At 38.4% G+C, this 24,340-nt stretch overlaps 1 protein-coding gene across 1 annotated transcript in view; it reads right to left on the bottom strand.

The window, feature by feature from the left end:
- Nucleotides 1-14,762: 14,762 nt before the first annotated feature.
- The window catches only part of LOC134527964 (gastrula zinc finger protein XlCGF57.1-like), a 192,284-nt gene continuing 182,706 nt past the window's right edge, over nt 14,763-24,340 (bottom strand). Inside the window, exon 5 of the mRNA XM_063361071.1 lies at nt 14,763-20,651. Within this exon, the coding sequence (XP_063217141.1) occupies nt 19,480-20,651 (1,172 nt within the window). The 3' untranslated portion in view covers nt 14,763-19,479. The remainder of the gene's footprint in view (nt 20,652-24,340) is intronic.

The raw sequence follows: 24,340 nt of genomic DNA, 5'->3' as shown, positions 1-24,340 counted from the left end.
AGGTACTACTTCAAATCATGCTGTAATCCATTGGTGTTGTTACTTAAGAACAGTGCAAACAGAACTTAAAGAGGCGATGTATATATATATATAAATATATATAGAGGCAAAGGTGGATATTTGGGCCAGGGGTTGTTATTTGGGCCCCCACTGTATCTAGACATACAGGCCACGAATTCTAGCGGTGAACGCTGGAACTACTAAAGCATGAAGCCAAACAGCACTGGCGAGCGCGCCAGTGTAGTACCTGCCATGGTTAGTGTTGCGTGAGACTGTGAAATTTTTGTTCCTGAGCAAAACTTTGAAAGGTTAGTGTTGACATCATTGCTATCGTAGCTTCTTTGTTGTATTCGGTAAATACATGGTAAGGTGTGTGTTTAGTATGTTCTAAGGATTCCGTATCACATCAGGTATTGTCATAACATTGGTAAATAAACTCGTAGCAAAATTTTATTTTCCAAGATAGCTATGGTGGATATATGGGCCCCTTGCAGTGCTGGTTATATGAGCCCCATAATCTTAGGGGCCCATATTACAACCACTACAACATTATGTTACGTTTTATGTTGCAGATGCCCCGAAAACTCCTGGTACCCCCTAAAAAGGGTAAAAGACAGGCGTGGAATAAAGAAGACATGTCGAAAGCCATATCAGCAGTTAAAGAAAAGAAAATGGGTTTGAAAAAAGCCACAAAAACTTTTTCCGTGCCACGATCTACTTTACAAAGACTATGTCGTGTTGAGAAACCTATTCAAGAAGTAGTGAACATGAAAATAGGACGGCCTACAATAATCCCACCAGCCCTTGAAAAGGAGCTAGTAACATATATTTTGATAATGGAGGCGAAATTTCACGGCCTTACAAGAAACGATGTGCGCCGGATGGCATATCAGCTGTGCGTCAGAAATAACATAGCACACCCATTTACGAATGGCGAAACTGCAGGACGTGCCTGGTTTGACCATTTCATGTCGCGCCACAAAGAGTCAATATCTATTTTGAAACCTTCACGACTTCATCCGCTAGGGCCAATGGCTTCAACAGGGAAGCTGTAAACACATTTTACGATCTCTTGGAAGCTGAATTCCAGATAAACAACTACAGTGCCGACAGAGTGTTCAACGTAGATGAGTCCGGCATTAGTGTTGTACAAAGTAAGGTATCTGAAGTTGTAGGTCTCCGAGGCAAAAGGCAGATAGGAGCCCTAACAGCTGCAGAACGAGGGTCACTAGTAACTTGCATTTTTAGCATGAATGCTTCTGGGCTTCATATCCCACCTATGCTAATTTTTCCAAGGAAAAATATGACAGAAACACTAATATAAGGTGCTCCGCCAGGCTCCATTGGAAGGTGTCATCCTTCAGGTTGGATTCAAACCAACCTATTCACTGATTGGTTTAACCACTTTTTGTCAAAAGCAAAACCAACGACAGATGAACCAATTTTGCTAATTCTAGATGGTCATCACACTCATACAAAGAACATTGATGTCATTGAACTAGCTCGTGCAAACCACGTAACGATCGTTAGCCTGCCTCCTCACACTACACACAAGTTACAGCCTCTCGACAGAAGCTTTATGGGTCCTTTGAAGTACTACTACAGTGAAAATATTAGGCAGTGGCAGTTACACAACAACAGACCTCTAGGACCATATGACATTGCTGAGCTATTGGGGAACGCTTTTCTCAAGTATCAAACAGGTGAAATAGCTGCTAGTGGGTTTTCTGTAACTGGGATTTTCCCTTTCAATCGCCACTTGTTCAGTGATGTTGACTTCGCTCCTTCTTCAGAAGAAGCTAATGTAGAGGACATCAGTCTTGAAGTTATAAAAGCGTGTAAAGGGCGAACAACCCACAAAAAAAACACAACAGTCTACTTCTAGATATTCTACGGCTGCCATTGCTACATCCACTTCCGGGCCTGCTGCTAAGAACCTAACTCCATCTGCGAAAGACTTGGTAGAAGCTGGCCCTTCCGGGTGTTCTTCTTCGATGCATTCTGACCATGTATCACCTCAAGATATCCTGCCTATTCCACGACCAAAAAAGAGAATGACAAACAAAGGCCCGAAACCTATGAAATGTGCAGTAATTACATCATCACCTTATAAACTTGCATTAGGAGCAGAGCAAAAAAGGAATGAGAAATTAACAACAGCTAATGAAGCCACGACAAAGAAGAAAAACACAGGAAAAGAAACTGTCAATACAAAACCAAAGGCAAAAAAATGGTTAAACAGGAGGTTGTGTTTTGTAGAATCATCAGATGAAAACCAAGAAGATGACTTCGACTCAGGAGAATCCGTCATGGAAGCTGAAGTAGGAAAGTTTGCCCCCGACGATGAATATGCAGTCTGTCTTTTCTGTGAACAGGTATTTTCTAAAGACTGTAGCGGTGAACTGTGGGTACAGTGTATGATTTGCGAAATGTGGGCTCATAACCTTTGTGCTGGGGCTGACAGAGATGTGTATATCTGTGACTTCTGTGAATAGTTTTTTTTAAATGGTTCAGTCAAGATATCTTAATTTTTATGTTCAAATAACATTTTTTAACAGACTTTTCTGATCAGACGATCATGAATTAGGTTTATTTTGGTATTAACAATTTATAAAACAAAGTAGTTTTTATAAATTTATGTTTTAACTAGATCATAGATTAGTTGATATGTTTGCATCCTAATCCAATAGTTTTTATGTTTGAAAAGCAAAATATCTTTCAATATACAACTTTTTCCAAGCAGCTACTATAACACTTTGTGTTTTTATACTATTTAAAAAATTAATACAATACATAACAACTGTAATAAATGATTTTTTTGGTGATATTTTAATGATTATTTATTGAGAAAACCCAGGGGCCCATATTACCAGCACAAAATTTTTTTTTTGAAAAAATGCAGACTTTTGGTAAAAAATTGTTAGTTGTTTATGTGTGTGTAAAAACAAGTCCTAACACTTTAAAATCAATAGTAAACAAAGCAAGGAAGTTTTTTTTTATTAATTTCAGGTAAAAATATTAAAAAATAAAAAAATTATATTCAAAAAACAAAGTGGGGGCCCAAATATCCACCTTTGCCTCTATTATTGACGTCCCTCTGCCTATGGTCCCTAATTTCCTGTGGTGAAATGTTCTGATTTGTCCATGTAGCTCTCGTCGGTGAGGAAGTGAGTTTAGGCCAACGTGGCCGGGACCGGAAAGTAAGGGACCAGGAGGGAACTTTGTGTATGTGGAAGGAATGGTAGATGGTAACAAGGATAATACGATGCTGACCGTTTTCACGAGCTTCTTTATTCCGTGAAGAATCCTGTCGCAGCCTGGCCGGCACGTCGCGAAACGAGCGTCCTCCTCTGTTGCGACCCGGACTCCTGGAAACAAACACTTGGTGACAAAATGAGAACCGGCGGAACAATGAATGCGGTCCCGTAGCGAATCGTACCGGTTACGAAAAGTTCAGCAGTGCTTCATAGCACGTATGCGACTCGTGACGTATGCGTAGACGACTCTATAACGATATATACAAATTAAGAGAGTAGGAAGGTCCAGACGTGCACGGCGTGCGTCTCGAGCGGAGTGAGTTGCGAAGTTACGAAGACGCGATCTTGTTAACGAGGTTTATCGCGAGGAATCCTGTCACAGCCTGGACGACCACGTCGGTAGACGAAAGTTTCATCCACGCTGCGACCCGGACCCCGTGCTACCTCTCGCGGAGCGGAGCGAAGCAGGTCCGCCCCGTGCGACTCCCAGTAGGCAACTGACTGGCGCTCCGCCGCTCGCCACTTGTGTCTAGCCGCTGACAACTGTGCCGCATCTTCGGCTAGCCTCGGGTATGCTCGGCACACCCGACACTCCTGACGAAAAGACTCCGCGGAAGGAGGGGCAGGATTACGTCGGTGGAAAAAAAAGGTCAAGTTACAGGGGGTGGGGGAGTCAGCGTAGCTGCCCAGGCCCAGGCCAAGAAAGGGATATGGTGAAAGTAAAGGGCGGGAATGTTAGTGTGCTGGCTGGTTTTCGACAATACTATTCTCGTGTGGAGTATTCATTACATACGTACTGGTAAGAGACGGTCGCAAAATATTGTGTGCTTTCTGTAGGAATCGCAAGGTCAGTGTATCTTGGAGTTGTTATTGTGAAGTGAACAGTAGTTTAAATGTTTAAGGCCAGTTATCTGATGAGTTTTTCGTGATGACTGAGTTCAAGTGTGATAGTTGCAGTAAGACGTTTAGTCACAACAGAACGCTGACACATCACATAAAATCAGTACATTCCGATTCGCATCATGCATTTTATTGTGATGTTTGCGATTATAAAAGTGATAGTAAATTTTCCCTTAAACGTCATATCGAAGCAAAGCATTTGAAACCAGACGTAAATTTTCGTGTAAAATGCCCGCTTTGTCCTGACAGGTTTACAACGAAAGATGACATTGTACAGCACTATACTAGGCAGCATGATATTTCTTTTGTAAAAGAATCACTTGAATTTTCTAATGAACGAGATTTTTATGCTTGGAAGAGGAAAACAGAGAAAGATGAGGCTTGCGAGTTTGTTACATGGCGGTCAAAATACACATGTAAAACAGATGGTTCCACAAAGATGACGTTTGTGTGCTATCGTGATGGTTATTTTAGGTCGGAAAGTAAAGACAAGAGACACGAGAAAGTTCTGGGAACTAATAAAATAAATGGTCACTGTCCTGCAAAAATTGACGTTACATTCAATACTTCAAATAAAGTAACAGTTCTATTTTGTAAAACACATGTTGGCCACCAGTCCGACTTAGGTCGCTTGAGGCTCTCCGAACCTGAAAGACGTGACATCGCAAGTAAGATTGCTATGAAGATTCCATTTGACATAATACTCGATGAAATTAGAGATTCTATTAACCACGACCAAATAGAACGCATACACCTTTTAACGAGGAAAGATCTCTTCAACATAGAACAGCAGTATAATCTGAAAACCGAAGCTGTGCGTCACAACAACGACTGCACGAGTGTTGAATCGTGGATTCACGAGATGGAGGCTGTAGGGAACGTAGTTTGTTTTTACAAACCTCAGGGCGTTCTTTTGGAGAGACACCCTCAGTTACAAGAGAATGATTTTGTTCTTATAATTATGAACGAAGCGCAACAGGAGCTGCTCAAGAAGTACGGGAGTAATTGTATATGCTTTGACAGCACACATGGTTTGAATTCGTACGGATTCGAACTGACAACAGTTTTGGTACTGGATGACATGCTACAAGGGTTTCCGTGCGCATTCATGTTTTCGAATAGAAGCGATGTACATATAATTGAAATATTTATTTCAATTATTAAAAACAAAATTTGTATCTCACTCGAACCAAGCGTATTCATGTCAGATATGGCAGAATCCTTTTACAATGCATGGATGAAAGTAATGAAGCCACCTAGATTTCGCTTATTTTGTACGTGGCATGTCGATCGAGCTTGGCGAGAGAACCTTTGTAAAGTAAGAAGCCGCGAGAAGCAAGCTGAAACATACAAGCTCCTCCGAACACTACTCGAAGAGCGAGATAAGAATGCTTTTTCTTCTAGGTTTCAACAGGCTTTGATAGACTTACAGAGTGACCCAGAAACTAAAGAATTTGGCCTTTACTTTGAAAACGAGTACAGAGACTCTGTTGCAAGTTGGGCCTATTGTTATCGTCTTCACGCTGGCCTTAATACCAACATGCACCTGGAGCGAATGCATGGAGTGATAAAACACATTTACATGGGAGGAAAAAAACAGAAAAGACTTGATGTAGCTATACATTGCATCATGAGATTTGTAAGGGATAAGCTCTATGACCGTCTTATTTATCTCAACAAAGGTAAAATCACCAGCAAACTTTCACTTATAAGAAAGGAACACAATAATTCATTGTTGTTATCTTCAGAAAATGTTACGTGTGAAGACGGTACATGGATGGTTCAGTCAAATAGCAGACATGAACTATACGAAATTAGTCCGACAAATCAACAATCCTGCGCATGTGATTTACGTTGCTCAGATTGTAATATATGCATTCATGCATATGTTTGTTCGTGCATTGATTCGTCAGTTAAGTTTAACATGTGCAAACACATCCATCTTGTTGCCAGGCTAGAAGTGAGCCAAATTAAAAATAATAGTATTGACAAGGAAATTATTTCTGAAAATAACTTGATAATTTGCGAGGAACTTCGTTTTGACGAACAAGAGCTGATTGTAAAAGAACTAAGTCGTAACCACAACACTAATACTGAAAAAAACATAGAGCAAAGGAAAAACATACTTTTGGAACATTTCAGAAAAATTCTGGATTTAGTAGAAGTAGACGACGATGTTCAAACTGTCGAAAAACAATTGAAGCCCATTATTCCAACCATACGGGCGCGAAAATCAAAAGCAACTTTCGTCCCAACTGAATTACCATCTTCTTCCAAAGTAAAGAAGATCGAACCCCAAAGAAGATTTTTTTCCACAAAAAAATCTTCATCTAATAAAAAATCTTTATCACTTACCAAGCCAGCAGATGGAGAGCAAGAAATAATTGCAGCAAAACTGCTCCTGAGAAGTGCGTCCCCGCAACTTTAGAAAATAGTGCCATTGTATATTTAAACAACTTTCAAACAGCTTCTCAACGATTGTTTTTGAAGTCTTGTCTTTAGTATGTGAAACTAAGTGACTAGTATTGAATAAACAAAGTGTTTTTTCTTTCTTTATAGAAACTCAAGAATAGTTAATTATAACGAAATTTTGTGTTTTAAAAACAATCTCTGGAACTTCAAAAAATATGCGAGAAAACTCGGTGAGTGTGTATTGCATGTTTTTTTTATTTTAATAATGCTTATTTAACATTTTTTAAATTAAAGTAGGCGTGATAATTTAACACTATTACTGAGATATATTGTAAGACATGCACTATAAACATTATAAAACAGGAACGTATTAGGTATAATAGCTTGATTTACTTAAGTTATGGACTTCTTAATTTTATTATTTACTGACTTCTCTCACATTTCAAGCGTTCTATTCTTGAGAACATGGGATTTTCTACTTTTTCAAAATATTTACTTTTTCATGAAAGCGGATAAAAATGGGTCTACACTACGAGGCACTAACCCATGACACCAAGGGCGCCCATATGATAATTTGTAGGGGGGGGCCAGACTTAGGGGTATGAAGTATTTTTAATCTTTTGGAAGACTTAACTGCGGCTTGTTACTAGCCATAAAATAGTTCCAGTTCTGACCCTGTTAAAATTTTTTGTCCTGTTACTAAAATACTAGACCACAGTACTCATTCGCCATAAAAAAAAATCTTTATTGGCTACTTTATTAATTAAATATTAACTATTTTATTGAAACAAATGAATTTTTAGCATTAAAAATGCAGGAATACAGTCCTTAAACTTTTACAGCGTCTCGGGTACACGGATATCAAGAATACAGTCCTTCAACTAATTGCTCTCTTTACCCCTAAATAAATGTCGCATACAAATTAAATTAAAATAATTATAAAGTTGAAAACGTGTTGGTCAAAAGATTCAACTTTGGGAGAGAAACGATTTAAATATGTTATCACAGTCAGAAAACAGTTGTTTTTAAATGTAACACCTGAAATACGCTTATAATTATAGTCAAAAATTGTTTCACAATTAAATGAATATTACTATGTTTCGATATGAATCATAATTGCTTATCATTTAGAATTAGCACAGATGGATTCAGTAGTCGAGGACTATAAGTTTATTAAGTGATAGTAAAGCGCAGAAAAAATTAGTTTATTATTAAACTAGACAATTTAACCAAACAGTATTTATTTAGAGGTTAAGGAATTAAGTGACACCAAAACCAATGAAAATAATCGAAAATTTCTAAATGCTGACATAACTCATAATCAGCTTTACACAGAAGAGTTTAGTTCAGCGCAATTAATCCACACAAAACAACTGGACAATATGTCGACGCGTATTTTAAGAATATAAGAAGATCCACATCGCAGTATAATTTTTTTTCGTGTCGTGTGGTGCGGGCCCATAGGCTACAGCCTAGATAGCCTGCGCGTAAATACGGCCCTGATAAACCCTTAAATAACATGTTCAGTACTTAACTTCAGAATTAAGAGTACATTAGAACCTCGATTTTACGGAGCCCGGACTCAACGAAGCCGGGTTTTTACGAATACATTTTTCAGGAACCAACTAAAATTCGGAAATTTTGACACCAAAATATATTTAATAAAAATTAAAAAAACACTATGAAAACATATAAAAATATTAATTTTTTATGCACAGCGTATTCATATTTTAAAGCTAATACAACAGCCATTTACCGTTAGTGAATATTGTATAAGTTATTGCGGCATAAAACTCAAAATCGAAAAGAAAAAATGGACTAGTTACACTTTATTTGTCGCAAAGTTTGAAATTTCTTCGATTGAAAAATTATGTCAAGGCCGTAAAAATATATATTTTACCGCAAATGAACTATACTCAACATTACTTACTCATTCCAACATTTCCAGCTCGTGAGCATAGCAACTGAGCTTGAAACCTTGTGAAGCGTGAGAGAAAGAAACGATATTGAGTAGCTACTTCCTCTCCTTTCCGCTAATATCCAACAACCCATGCCATTAGGCATTATCTTGACATGTGTCGCATTCATTACCTTCGCTGCATCGGTTTCCCAGTAAAAAACGCTCAAAAATGGTATAACTGACAGCAAGTAGACGTGACGAGCGAATTTTCAACTAAGTTTTTTTTAACTTACTATACAAACAAATAATTCCCTGTGGCTATCACAAATTCAAGGGCTTCTCGCACTAAAATGTACTGTGTTTTTAATGAATGTCTGTCGTTACAGAGCAGCGTTTTTCTTCACCAAATAAGCCTATGATTAGAGACAGTAAAAATTCGCGGATTCCTTTCAAGACAGGCTGGAATCCAAACTCATTTAGCTTAATGCTGCGTCAGTGATTGGACCGCAATTTACCTGAAGGACTCTAGGCCAATGGCAAAGACTCAACTAAAGAAGTATCGAATCATAAGAATCGCAATAAACAGGTGTCCCGAGTCGGTAGCCAATGACCAGGTGATAGTTGCCCGAGTACATAGAGAATCGTGGAGTCTATCCGAGTGGTCATTGAAACCGCGAATTTTTTCAGTCCCTACCTATGATCACTTTTATGAAACAGTACAGGTGTACACTGAACTGTGTGCTTGATCTCCTCGATTATGTTACTAAAAGTGCGTTCATTCATATTCTTCAAGCCTATCTGTTAAAGATTAACTGATAAATATGATAAGGTGAAGTCCATAAAAATGCAAGGCAGGGAATTCTTCCAGCTCATCAACCTAACCCTGGAAAGTCTCGTCTGTTTTCAGTTGTCTCTGGCAAGGAGTGAACAAGTTTGCAAACTCAAATATAAATTTATTTTAGTAGCACGCGTCTTACGAAAAGGAAAGATATCCAAGAAAGGCATGTCGGACAACCTACTGTCACCACACAAAAGTTAACATGATGCAATGCGTGGTGCAACTGTGTTTAGTCGCTGTGATGTCACTATGCAATGAGGCAAGTTGTGGAATGTTAAAAAAAAATAAGGGGAACGCAAGGGAGGGCAGATGGCAGTCTTGTTTTTACTATTTAATATTATATATATTCCGTTCAATAAATTATAACATGTATCTTCACGGGGTGGGGTGTTTAAAATTTTATGAAGATAACGATTTTACGAATGCAATCCAAGCGACCGTGAGCGTACGTAAAATCGAGATTCTAGTGTAAATTGCTTACGAGTCTACTGAAGGTAGCGGAATCCTTATCCCTTTAAACACTTTTGAAGGGAAAAAGTGGTTTTCCTCAAATTCAAAATTCCAACATAAATTTTACGTTGTAGACTTTTCTGGACAATAATTCTTATTTGAGTAACTTTAAAGGTGTTAGCTTACCTTAAAAATTGTGAATAATCTGAACGGATGTGACGAATGAGGAAATCTAAGAAACACTACATAATAACACTTTCACTGATTTATTTACACTTAAGTTATTTATACTGACTGAATACACTAAACTAAATCTAGACCAGATGCATAAAACTGTAGACCTAAAGACTATTGAAAAATCTCTGTTTTGAGATGTTATTTGTGAACATACACATTATGACGAAAAAGTAGCAAAACATTTCGCCGTCTACAAGCACGTGTCAACTGTCGCGTCGTCTAAACTCTGACTGTTCTAAATCTGTTGTGTTGTGTTATCGCGTGAGCTTGGGTAGCATTACGAAGGGGAATGACTCGCCACGGGCGTTGCGCTTGAACAGCGTTTTCTCCCTGTACACAACACCTTATATCGCAGCGGCAGAAACTAATGCTTGAACTAACATAAAAAATGAAGCAGACATGTAAAAAACGATATACAATAATATCTTCGTGTTGAACCACTTCTACATAATACCGAATTTAAATAATTTTCTTTAAAGTAAAGCACCTGACTACACTATTTTTTTTCCTTCCCTGAAAGCTAGGGGGGGGCCACGGCCCCCCCCTGCCCCCGGGTATGGGCGCCCTTGCATGACACTATTCCTGAGTTAACTATTAACCACTCAAGTAAGAACTCACCAACAATTGTGTACATATATATATATATATATATATATATATATATATATATATATAATGTGCAATGCTTATTTTATATTAAAGGGGCAGTTTTTGGCAGTTCATTAACTTCAATCATTGTCTCGTCGTTATTAAACCTTATAATTGTTTAAGAAATGCAACTAACGGTGGGGCCAATGTCTGTCCGTGTTCAAATTGGTCATTTTGTAATTTGTGACTTAAGAATTTTAATTTTATGTCGTCCCCATTCTTTGTTTCACAGCAGTAATAACGCATAATGTGGTTAGATAGTAAGTACAAACTATATACCGATTCATGTAAATTGTTTTAAATCTTAAATTTTTATTGTAATAAAATACATCTTTAATTGCCTCATACGTAACTACGTGATAATTTTTTTTCAATAAAGGCAGTTTATTTGAACACGGTAACTGAAAGTGTGAGCGCTTAAAAAAATGTGGTTGTTGTGTCGTTCATGCACTGTCATACTCACGAGCAGCGGCGTGAATTCCCGAATGAAGCCGAAGATGCGACACAGTTGTCAGCGGCTAGACAAAGTCCGCTCGCCCGCACGGGCTGCGGAGGGGAGGAAGGGGAAACGGGCCGGCGGGGAAGACGCGACTCGCGCGGCGGGCCAGGCTTGCCGATCAACATGATATGACACAGCATAAGCACTTAAAAATATATACAGGAATCCCGAAATGCAAAGTATTAAAAAGAAAAGGACATTATAAATTATTAACAAAACCGTATACACTCGTGAATATTTACAATGGAACATAGTGACAATAAGTATAAGATATTAGAAATTATTTACAACACACAAGATCGGTTTTGGACGTTCCAGGGCGCACGCGGGTGCGTCCCTGCTCGTAGCACTGCACTTAGGTTGCACTAGTAATGCAAGAGAGGGAGTTGACGAGGCATAACGGCCTGAAGGAGTCGAGGCGACACTTGGGTCGACGTCATTTTATATATATATATATATATATATATATATATATATATATAGTTACGATTTACTGCTGGTTCGTAAAGGATAGCCAAGATTTTTATCATACATACACAGTTTTATTTTTTGCCACTACTTATGTCACTTAAAAATAATCTAAAATGGCAAATAATCAATTGTGCTTAGAAAAAATAATGTTGCTTCCTCCAGTCACTCGTTTCCTACAATCCACACAACTCGCTGGGTCGCAGCTCTGGCGCAACTCTCGCCGCAGCCCCCCTCGTGGTCAACCGTCACCGTACTTCCCCTTCGCCGGGATCCCACTCGACGCCTCGCTTGGAATTTCTCTCGGAACTCCGCCGCGCCCGCGACGCTATCGCCCGGAACTGAACTCTTCGCCCTGGAACCTTCGTCCAGGGACTTCGCCGCTCTATCGCCCGGAAACTCTGCCGCGGGAAAACTCCCGACTTCACTCTGAACTCCACTGACTCCCCGATCGGCGTCCTCGGGCATATATTTAGGCCCCGGTGCAATTCCAGAACTCACGAGAGCGGCCGGGGCCCGTCGCGTCATTCCGCGTCGACACGACGGTAGAAATCTCTCGAAACACGTGTTGGCGGCTCGCGTAACTCCCAACTGTCCGGTGTTACGTTTTTTTTCCTAACCTAAGTTAAAACTATGTGTGTAAGGGAGGGGTCTAGGTAGGGAAGACTCTAAGTGCGTCTCAGGGCAAGCCCTATACGCTCTAAACATGCGGGTTTTTAACCATGCTGAGAAGGTCACGTGCATCATGTGCTAGGAGGGGATTGGCCAGCCATGGCAGACGTTTTCGCCATGACTAACTCCCCTCACTCTTAATTCTAGACTAAAACTAGATAAGTTGGGCCCAGGTAAAACTTCCACAGACAGAGGGAAAACCCTGGGCACATACATGCGGGATGCAAAGGTCATGCATTATAAGCAGGTGGATTACAGGAATAGAAGGATGGTACTGGAAGAAGAGTGGGGCGTGGTAGAAGTTCTACTATGCAAGGGGTGGGGCACTTGGACTTTTAGTCCGCATTGGATTGGTCAGGTCTGGTCTTTTGGGGGCGGCTTATGCCGTTTCCCGTCGTGCTGCCAGTTAGCACTTATTGTGGCTGTGTGATATGATCGTGTAGGTGGGGCGGTCGCGAACTGTGGCGTCGGACTAGACTCCAGAGTGGTGACAGAGCTTCAGGTTGACCTGTCGCCAGTAAAAGGCTGTCGGTCAGTTAGAGAAATTGCCACCATCTGTCATTGAAAAGTCCTAGCTGCAGTACTACGCTGTGTGAGCTGCGGTCGCGAGCAGGGCATCGAGCCAGACTCCAGAATGGTGACATAGCTTCAGGTCGACCTGTTGCCAGCAAAAGGCAGTCGGTCAGTTAGAGAAATTGCCACCTTCTGTCATTGAAAGACTCTAGCCTAACATCTACGCTGTTAATCTTCGAAGAATAATTTATTTATTCCATTAGGGCCCCGCTGGGCCAAAGCACGACTATTTTAATTGCCTGATAGTTTGTGTTGTGCAGTGTGTATTGGGATGATGTGTGCTTATATATAATTGGGGCCTAATATTAACTTAATGTACGTGAGCTGCCAGCTTGTGTGCGTGAGCTCCGCGCGCGTGTTCCCGCACTCGGGGCAGGGGGAGGGGGCGCGCTATGATTGGTCCGCGGGCTGCCGGCCAATCAGAGAGCAGTCCCGCCACGTCCGCGTCTACGGCGGGCGGTGTGACAGGATAGATTTTGGGCGTTTATATTTCTCATTAATGTCTGGGTCATAATTTCCTAATGTAGAAATATGTGGGTTTAAACTATTTGCGCATTTATCGTAAAACGTTTGTGTAGTTATGATGTAGATGTCTTGTAAGGTTTCCGACTTCGTTTCACGATGCAAGGCTGCTACAGCACAATACACTGGGGCGTCTGTAGCTGCCCGAATACATTTGTTTTGTACTCGCTGTAGCTTTATTAAGTGTGATTTCGCAGCAGTTGCCCATACTGGGGCTGCGTACGTAATTATGGGGCGAATGAGTGCTTTGTAGAGCAGCAGACCATTTTTTACTGTGCCTCCACATCGCCTACTCATGACTGGATATAGTGCGCTCATTCTAGCATGGGCTTGAGCCCGCTTGACGTCAATATGATGGCGCCAGAGCAGTTTCCTGTCCATGTGTACGCCTAGGTATTTTACTACGTCCTTGTGAGGGATTTGTTCGTTGAACAAATGTATTGGTGGCCTGCGTTCTACAGGCGGAAGGTTTTTGCGGGTAAACACAATAGCCTCTGACTTAGCTGTGTTTACTTTTATTCGCCAGGATGTGCACCATTGTTGGTACACAGCTAATGCATCCTGGAGTCTGGTCGTGGCCAGCTGGAGGTTATGTGATCTACTGTAGAGTATAGTATCATCTGCATAGCAACCTATCTTTACTAGGCGGTGTTCGGGGCGTGGTAAGTCGTATGTATATATGTTGAATAGGACAGGGCCAAGAATGCTGCCTTGTGGTACGCCAGCTCTTATTTGTTTAATATCAGACAGAGCTCCTTCAGTTGACACTCTGAAGGTTCTGTCTGCGAGGTAGGATGCGACTAGCTTAATATAGCAGTCGGGGAAATTAGTTTGAAATAATTTGTAGATCAGCCCCGCATGAAATACCCTGTCAAAGGCTTTTTCTACGTCCAGTTACGTGTCAAGGCAGGGAGCCGCGCGGCGAGTGATGGGTAGGAGGGGGAAGCGACAATCCTTGTTATCTTCCAGGAGCGCGCGGTGCATCTCATGTTGCGGCAGCCGCCAGCCAGCTCTGCACCTGCACGTGTCCCGGCCTTGCTCACATTCGTAACAATATATATATATATATATAGGTATCTTTTGTTGTTGATAATTGTTGATTATCTGCAGCGTACTGGGAGGAATCGCGCAATCCCAGTAAACTACAAACTTGCGCGCGACGAACATAAAAAAAGTTATACAAAAAAAACCTAAGCTGGATTAGGTCCCAGAGTAACCATTAGTTGAAAGATAACAGTTGGTTAGGGCCAACATAGCATTTAATGATAACAGGTTAATTACACCACTTGTTAAAGACACGTGAAGAGTCCTACAAAACATGAATTGATAAATAGAAATAACCCTAACATAACAAGATAACAAGAATAACAAGATTATACAAAGTTCAGCACAATGCTAGCGCACTAGCACAAAATATAGACATGATATTATGATATAATATTCAAGCGTGTACATGCACACTAAACATGAACGATTACGATACAAGATATATAAAGTGAAACAAATGGCAATTAAATAATTTAACTATAATTCAAACGTGCCAAATACAGTGCACTTTAATCCATAGCCGAAAGATCAATATTGCCTACAACCGAGGGAGCAGGCACATAAGGTCACGCAAACCAGTCAACTGGGGAGACGCGGAACACAAAGCTAAGTGACACTAATCAGTTACATGGCCACACATGGCACAAGCAAAATAATTAGTTGATTTCAAAAATGAAGATTTACCCAAAATAATATATCAGGCAACCGAGAATCTTTAAACGGACATGGCCAGAGGATTCGTATACTCTCGTCGTGACCTTCACAGAACACAAACTAGTTAACAGAAATTAGAGACAGCCAACCAAAAATGTTAAACTACGTTAAGAAGGGCACTGACATTTAACGTCGCACCTGCCATGCGCTCAACAAGAACCAATATCAAAATTACTTACTCAGGCCATGCCCAAGATCTCGTTGCACCCTAAAGATTTTAAACGCTCGCTACATCACCGGTACGCTATCAGCACGGGCTGATGCTACCACGGCCTAAGTGTTAACCCAACGAGCGAAAAACGGAGAAGGCCTCAATGCAAATTTTCAGCCTATTTAACAGAAGTCATACAGAATGCGTAGGCGCGCGGCGGGCGAGGGGAAATGAGGGGAATGCAGGAGGCAAGACAGAGGAACTATAAGAGGGGAAGGAAGGAGACACAAGGACGAGAGGGGATGTCGGCACACGTGCGGCATACGAACTGCAGCGGCGATCACTGCATATCTTTTGTTTTTAGTCGAACAAATAGTAAATATTATAACTATTTATACAAGTACTTACATTACTGAGTATTATTAATTATGTATATAAAGACATTCTGTAGTATATTTACTATCAGTATTGCACCCATGCGAAGCCGGGGCGGGTCTCTAGTACATAACATAATAAAAACAGTTTCAAAGACATTTTAGTACCATTGATTAGGTACTATTTCACATAATCCTTTTATTTCAAAGTGAACATTATGGTATTAATTGATTTAGTATAATTTGTAATGTCTTTATCTTGCATTATTTGTACAGTGATACAAAAACAGCACAATATAAAGAAAATGTAATAATTTATACCTGAGATTTGCAATTGAATCTTTAAAAGACATTTTGCACTATAATTTTAGAAATTCTCACTTTTATAAATGAATACACAATATCAATATCAATTAATAAATAATCAAAATAAATTCAAAAACATCCACTATGACACTAGCCACAATAAACTAATACCCATTCAACACATCACTATACAGTTAAAAATAAGGATCCATCATATTACCTAGTAAAATCATTTTTAATACAATACAGTATAAAATAATGGAAATGGACAATATTAGCAAGTATAAATCTATTATTAAAACTACAAAAGAGTTTATGGTATATAATGCAGAAAGGCAAAACTACCACTGAATGTGGAAAATAAGTTTGTAAAGTAGGTGTTGGTACATGGTGACAACGGGAAAGGATAATCTCAGGTTTCCTTTATGCAGTTTACCTAGTGTACTAGAGCAATATCAATCCCAAGTCCTGCTCAATTTACATAGTATTTAAGTACATAGTAATCATATTGTACCTTTTTTTAGTCCATATTGTATACATGCTGTTAAAGTTAAACCTGCATATATTTATAAAAATATGTGTATCTTTAATATTTTTTTTCTTCAAAAATAAACAAACTAAAAATAAAAACTATGAAACTTGATAACATTTGAAGGATTGTACAAATTATTTTCTTACAATTGTATATTTTGGTTCTTCAAAATCTCAATTTGATTTTAGTATGCTTTTGAATATGTAAACTGTAAATATTACAATGATTCGTGTACCAATGACACTTTATAGCCTTATAGTACCTCTTATCTGTGTGTGCAGTGTGCACATGTGTACATTATGGAAAATTTTGCACGACATATTGAACCAAAACAAAGATTTCTAACGTGTCTATAAGCATTTGTAAATTTAAGCTATCTTTCCGAGGAAACTTTGACTGCATACTATACATAAAAATGGTTTCTCACCCGTGTGAGTAAACATATAAAAATGCAAATGAGATTTCTGAGAAAATTTTGCACTGTATACTGAACATGAAAAAGGTAACTCACCTGTGTGTTTACGCATGTGATAATTCAAATATGGTTTCTGAGAAAATTTTGCACTGCATACTGAACATGAAAATGGTTTCTCACCTGTGTGTGTAAGCATATGCGAATCTAAGCTTGTTTTCCAAGAATATTTTGCACCACACACTGAACATGAAAAAGGTTTCTCACCTGTGTGTGTAAGCATATGCAAATCTAAGCTTGTTTTCCAAGAATATTTTGCACCACACACTGAACATGAAAAAGGTTTCTCACCCGTGTGTAAGCATATGCAAATCTAAGCTTGTTTTCCAAGAATATTTTGCACCACACCCTGAACATGAAAAAGGTTTCTCACCTGTGTGTTTACGCATGTGAGAATTCAAATGAGGTTTCTGAGAAAATTTTGCACTGCATACTGAACATGAAAATGGTTTCTCACCTGTGTGTGTGTGTGCGCATGTGAGAATTCAAAATAGATTTCTGAGAAAATTTTGCACTGCATACTGAACATGAAAATGGTTTCTCACCTGTGTCTGTGTGCGCATGTGAGAATTCAAAATAGATTTCCGAGAAAATTTTGCACTGCATACTGAACATGAAAAAGGTTTCTCACCTGTGTGTGTAAGCATATGCAAATTTAAGTTTACATTCCAAGAATATTTTGCATCGCATGATGAACATGAAAATGGTTTCTAACCTGTGTGTGTAAGCATATGCGAATTTAAGCTTACTTTCCAAGAAAATTTTGCATCACATAATGAACATGAAAATGGTTTCTCACCTGTGTGTGTAAGCATATGCGAATCTAAGCTTGTTTTCCAAGAATATTTTGCACCACCCACTGAACATGAAAAAGGTTTCTCACCTGTGTGTTTACGCATGTGAGAATTCAAATGAGGTTCCTGAGAAAATTTTGCACTGCATACTGAACATGAAAATGGTTTCTCACCTGTGTGTGTGTGCGCATGTGAGAATTCAAAATAGATTTCTGAGAAAATTTTGCACTGCATACTGAACATGAAAATGGTTTCTCACCTGTGTGTGTGTGCGCATGTGAGAATTCAAAATAGATTTCCGAGAAAATTTTGCACTGCATACTGAACATGAAAAAGGTTTCTCACCCGTGTGTAAGCATATGCAAATTTAAGTTTACTTTCCAAGAATATTTTGCATCGCATGATGAACATGAAAATGGTTTCTAACCTGTGTGTGTAAGCATATGCGAATTTAAGCTTACTTTCCAAGAAAATTTTGCATCACATAATGAACATGAAAATGGTTTCTCACCTGTGTGTGTAAGCATATGTGAATCTAAGCTTGTTTTCCAAGAATATTTTGCACCACACACTGAACATGAAAAAGGTTTCTCACCTGTGTGTTTACGCATGTGAGAATTCAAATGAGGTTTCTGAGAAAATTTTGCACTGCATACTGAACATGAAAATGGTTTCTCACCTGTGTGTGTGCGCATGTGAGAATTAAAAATAGATTTCCGAGAAAATTTTGCACTGCATACTGAACATGAAAATGGTTTCTCACCTGTGTGTGTAAGCATATGCGAATCTAAGCTTGTTTTCCAAGAATATTTTGCACCACACACTGAACATGAAAAAGGTTTCTCACCTGTGTGTGTAAGCATATGCAAATTTAAGTTTACTTTCCAAGAATATTTTGCATCGCATGATGAACATGAAAATGGTTTCTAACCTGTGTGTGTAAGCATATGCGAATTTAAGCTTACTTTCCAAGAAAATTTTGCATCACATAATGAACATGAAAAAGGTTTCTCACCTGTGTGTGTAAGCATATGCAAATTTAAGTTTACTTTCCAAGAATATTCTGCATCGCATGATGAACATGAAAATGGTTTCTAACCTGTGTGTGTAAGCATATGCGAATTTAAGCTTACTTTCCAAGAAAATTTTGCATCACATAATGAACATGAAAATGGTTTCTCACCTGTGTGTGTAAGCATATGCGAATCTAAGCTTGTTTTCCAAGAATATTTTGCACCACACACTGAACATGAAAAAGGTTTCTCACCTGTGTGTTTACGCATGTGAGAATTCAAATGAGGTTTCTGAGAAAATTTTGCACTGCATACTGAACATGAAAATGGTTTCTCACCTGTGTGTGTGTGCGCATGTGAGAATTCAAAATAGATTTCCGAGAAAATTTTGCACTGCATACTGAACATGAAAATGGTTTCTCACCTGTGTGTGTAAGCATATGCGAATTTAAGCTTAATTTCCAAGAATATTTTGCACCACACACTGAACATGAAAATGGTTTCTCACCTGTGTGTTTACGCATGGGTGAATTCAAATAAGGTTTCTGAGAAAAATTTGCACTACATACTGAACATGAAAATGGTTTCTCACCTGTGTGTTTACGCATGTGATAATTCAAATATGGTTTCTGAGAAAATTTTGCACTGCATACTGAACATGAAAATGGTTTCTCACCTGTGTGTGTAAGCATATGTGAATCTAAGCTTGTTTTCCAAGAATATTTTGCACCACACACTGAACATGAAAATGTTTCTCACCTGTGTGTGTAAGCATATGCAAATCTAAGCTTCTTTTCCAAGAATATTTTGCACCACACACTGAACATGAAAATGGTTTCTCACCTGTGTGTTTACGCATGTGAGGATTTAAATGAGATTTCCGAGAAAATTTTGCACTGCATACTGAACATGAAAATGGTTTCTCACCTGTGTGTTTACTCATGTGAGAATTCAAATGTGGTTTGTGAGAAAATTTTGCACTGCATACTGAACATGAAAAAGGTTTCTCACCTGTGTGTGTGCGCATGTGAGTATTCAAATGTGATTTGTGAGAAAATTTTTCACTGCATACAGAACATGAAAAAGGTTTCTCACCTGTGTGTGTGCGCATGTGAGAATTCAAAATAGATTTCCGAGAAAATTTTGCACTGCATACTGAACATGAAAAAGGTTTCTCACCTGTGTGTGTACGCAAGTGTTCTATCAAAGAACTTTTATGAGAAAATTTTGCACTGCACACTGAACATGAATATGGTTTCTCACCTGTGTGTGTGAGCATGTGAGTATTCAAAATAGATTTCTGAGAAAAGTTTGCACTGCATACTGAACATGAAAAAGGTTTCTCACCTGTGTGTGTATGAATGTGTTTTTTCAAAGTTTTTTTATGAGAAAATAGATCAGTTTTAGAAGACTTTGCATGTGAAAACATTTTTCTTCTCTTCCTGTTTAGTACACCCTTTTTCTTACAGTCTTTAATAGAATATTCTGTAACATGTTTGTGGATAAAATGTTGCTTTAATGAGCAAGTATTTTGATAACTAGCTTTGCACATGTAACATGTAAATGAGTTTACAATAGCTTGATTAAATTCACCCACATCAGTTGAACATGTTATATTTAAGGAACTGTTCTTACTGCTCTGGATAAGATTATGGATGTTTATAATTTTTTCATTTGGTTGACCAGCCTGATCAATTATCCCTGAAAAATCATTGTACTGGTTCAGTTTTTTTGATTCGAAGAGAATACTTGATTGCACACCTGCTGTAGATACTGGGAAAATAGTGCTTTTCACTGAATCTAAGTTTTTTCTTGTATATTTCGCATGGTCAGTTTGGAAAGATTTGCTGCTGATTGTGGCTGCTAGCAGAACTGGAAAAACAGAACAGAACATAACAGAACAGAACTTTACGAAACTGTACTAATAACCTAAAAAGATAAAAATTTTATGATAATGGATTACACATGTACCTTTTCCACAATGAACAGTAAATATAAGTTTTACTTAATTGATGTTCAAAATGTTTTAGGTTAAACATTACCAACATTTTAGGATTTGATACATGACACCACCAGTCAAGAAGACCGCTGCTGTACCTTTCAGTTATTATCGCTGTCAAAAGTCTCTTACTTGTCAACTCACATGCAAGGCTACTCAAGATGCAGATAACTGCATCAAGCATAATCAAAATGCATTGCATTAAAGAAGTAGGTAATTGGCATGCTGGTCCAAGCTTCGGCTTGTGGAGCCGGAGCTGACTGCCATCTATTGTCACGACAGCCATTTTTGGACTAAAAAATGACTCAAATTGACTCAAAATTCCTAAAATTTCCTGATTGCGAAGCAAAAATTCCTGTTATGAGGGGAAATTTCCCATATTTGTCCTTAAAAATGCCAACGGCTTTGAAATTCCTACAAATAGCTTAAATTCCTTAACGACTAGCCACTCCAAGCCGCACCTTCTCAATTAGGACGCCATAACCTCCATCTTGGAATTTACATTATGGCCGCCATCTTGAAAATCTGTAATTTTTATGCTATAATATCGAGAATAATTTTAAAATTCATAAAAAAATTTAATTAAAAAATTAATAAAATTAGATTAAAACACTGTTGCACATTTCGTTAGTCACCTTCTTGGATTCTAGAAACATTGCATATTTCATTACACCTGCCATCTTGGATTCTAGATGGTTACACTTTTCGTTACACCCACTATCTTGAAAATCCGTGATAATTAACAGATTTTAATGGCAAAAAAATTAAAATTTATAAAAAAATTAATGAATCAAATTTTAATAAAAATTTTTAAAACGCGCTTACATCATGGAGTCCTCGGTTTAAACTTGGTCAGGGCAAAAAATAAAAATGACGATAGATCCTTCCTCCACGGAAGCCACTGACCAACTGACCTCCCACCACTAAAGCTAAGGTATATATATCACAGCCAGTATGATTACACTTCCGCCATTTTTAAAATCCGTAATTATTATCTGATTTCAAAGAAAAAAATTATATAATTTATAAAAAACAATGAATTATTCAAAATTTAATTAAATATTATTTTAAAACACTGTTGCACGTTTCGTTATAGTCTCCATCTTGGATTCTAGAAATGATGCAAATTTCGTTATGCACGCCATCTTGGATTCTAGATTGTTGCATTTTTGTAATGCTACACCATCTTGAAAATCCATAATTTTTATGCTAGAAAATCGGAAAAAAAATTAATTTTATAAAAAAAAATTAATCAAAATTTAACTAAATATTATTTAAAACATGCACTTACGTCTTCAGTACGTACACAATGAGGGCAAAACTAAAAAATGACAACAGATCCTATCTCCATGGAAGCCGCAGGCAGACTGACCTTTCACCACTAATGCCAGGGTATATATACATCGCCAACTAGTATGAGGCCACGTCCACCATTTTTTTTTTCATCTGCTGGAGTCCACCATCTATTTTCATATGATAGAGTGCACTGCCAACATGTTAATATAATGTTTACCCTATCCGCTAGAGTGCAGTAATCATTTATTATTACTGTGACACCCCCATCTAGAAATTTGGAAGCCAACTTGTAAATTCGATATAATTTAGCTTGAAATTCGGGAAAAATTCTAAAATTCAACAAAAAAAACTTATTAAAATAATGATTGATTAAATTGGTTCCAGTACTTGGGTCAATCCTTGACCGATGCAAATACTTTAATTTTATGTAAAAAATAATATCAATAAATCATGTTCAAAATCCTAAAAGCAGCATAGGCTCCTTGTTTACCAGCCTTCATTAAGTCATTATTTCACCTAGAAATTTGTGAAAAAGTTCAAAAATAATCAAAAATCACTCAATTTACTGATTGAATTGATAGACTCACGTCCTTGCTTTGATCCCTGACGGATGCAAATATTTTAATTTTAATTGTGTGTGTGTGTGTAAATAACTATCCACTGGTAGAACATTAAAAATTATTTTTGCACACTTGACATTCAAATTAAGAAGACAATTTGTAACGTTGCAATACCCTGCCCTCCTAGCTAAATAATTTTCTTTTAAACTATTTTCATGAATGTAAACATTTCTTAAAAAGTCTTGGTAAGAATATTTTTACCGTTGTCATGTATTTTAGGGTTGATGTTTGCACTTGCTTTGAGTTTTAAGAGTGTACCTTGTATTTTATGAGAAATTTTCAATCATTACTATTTTTTATGTAATTATTCACAAAGAAGTTGCTGTACTAGATTTTTGCCGGTTTTTGGCCTACTTTTTTAGGTTTTTTCTAAATAAGTTTAATTTTGTAAAGTAATTTGTATTATGATTGCTGTTTGTAATGTTCATTAACGTGTTGAATGATTCTAGAACACGGGACTGTGTCTGGTGTGATAATTAGAGAGAGAGGCATAAGAGGCCTGTAAGTGTGAGTGAGAAAGAAACAGTGATTCCCCGCCAACAGAAATAAAAGCTGGGATTCACCACGGGTCGTGGGAAATGTGTGATAACTGCTGTCTCACGGTGTGGGAGAGAGAAGGAGAATGTAAAGTCCCTGGCTCTATGGAGAGAAAACTGTTTTCCATGTGTGTTCTGTTTTCCTATTGGCTTGTGATTTGTAGAGTGAATGAAGCGTGCATGTGATTGGTCGGTGAGGTCATGTGACTTCTTCTCCCTGCGTGGAGGAGACGGTGGCAGGACTTCAGCAGTCGTCTGCCGATTGCTGCACCAGTAGGTCGCGTTCAGTGGCTTCTCGCCAAATTATGTAGAATTTGTGGAGAGATAATTTAACGTTGGTAGTCAGAGCCATGCCGAGTATTAAGTCAACCTAAGTTTCTTTTTATTTCATTCGGACAGTACCAAATTATAAATTGTGATCACCGACGTCGGCGTTTTGGCTCGTGGCGAAATTCGTTTTCGCTGGGTGCGGTCATGTTTAAGGCCGCACTAATTTCGTGTACTTGCAGTAAAATGTTACTGAAAGACGTTATTTTTAGTTAATTCACATCATGCAAGCTGCGAGCATTTTTCGACAGGCAGATGTACGTGTGGAACGAGTGAGAAAGAATTGAAAAGGGTTTGGATTCGTCTGTGCATTCTATTTAAAAAAATAAAAACAACAAAATTACAATCAGCGTTGAACATCTGTTTATTTTTGTATATAACGAACCGTTATATTTGGCGCCCGGCCGCGCGGCTTGGATTTGGACACGACCCTGAGATTAAGACGGACATTTCGGCAGCGAAGGAGAAAATATAAACATTCTTAAAACAGTTCGTGACTACGATAACCTCAAAGGACAAAAAATTTACGACTAATATGGAACAGTTTAGTAGAAAAATGCAAAGTGTATCCAGAACTGTGTGTAGCTGAGCGACGAATGCTGCAAGAGACGACGGGCTGTTTCAGCGAGTGAAGTGTTCCAGAGAAACGGCGGAAAGCGGTACATCGCGGGACACAGTGACCCAAGGCACCATGGGACTTCAGGCCTGTCTCATCGCAGGACTTCAGGACCTCATTGCCAGACATCGAGATCGTCACATCGCACGATGAATCGCCGAAAATAG

Source organism: Bacillus rossius, chromosome 1 (genome assembly GCF_032445375.1).
Source record: "Bacillus rossius redtenbacheri isolate Brsri chromosome 1, Brsri_v3, whole genome shotgun sequence".
Taxonomy (NCBI): Eukaryota; Metazoa; Arthropoda; class Insecta; order Phasmatodea; family Bacillidae; genus Bacillus; species Bacillus rossius.
This window is presented reverse-complemented; position numbering and strand designations above follow the sequence as displayed.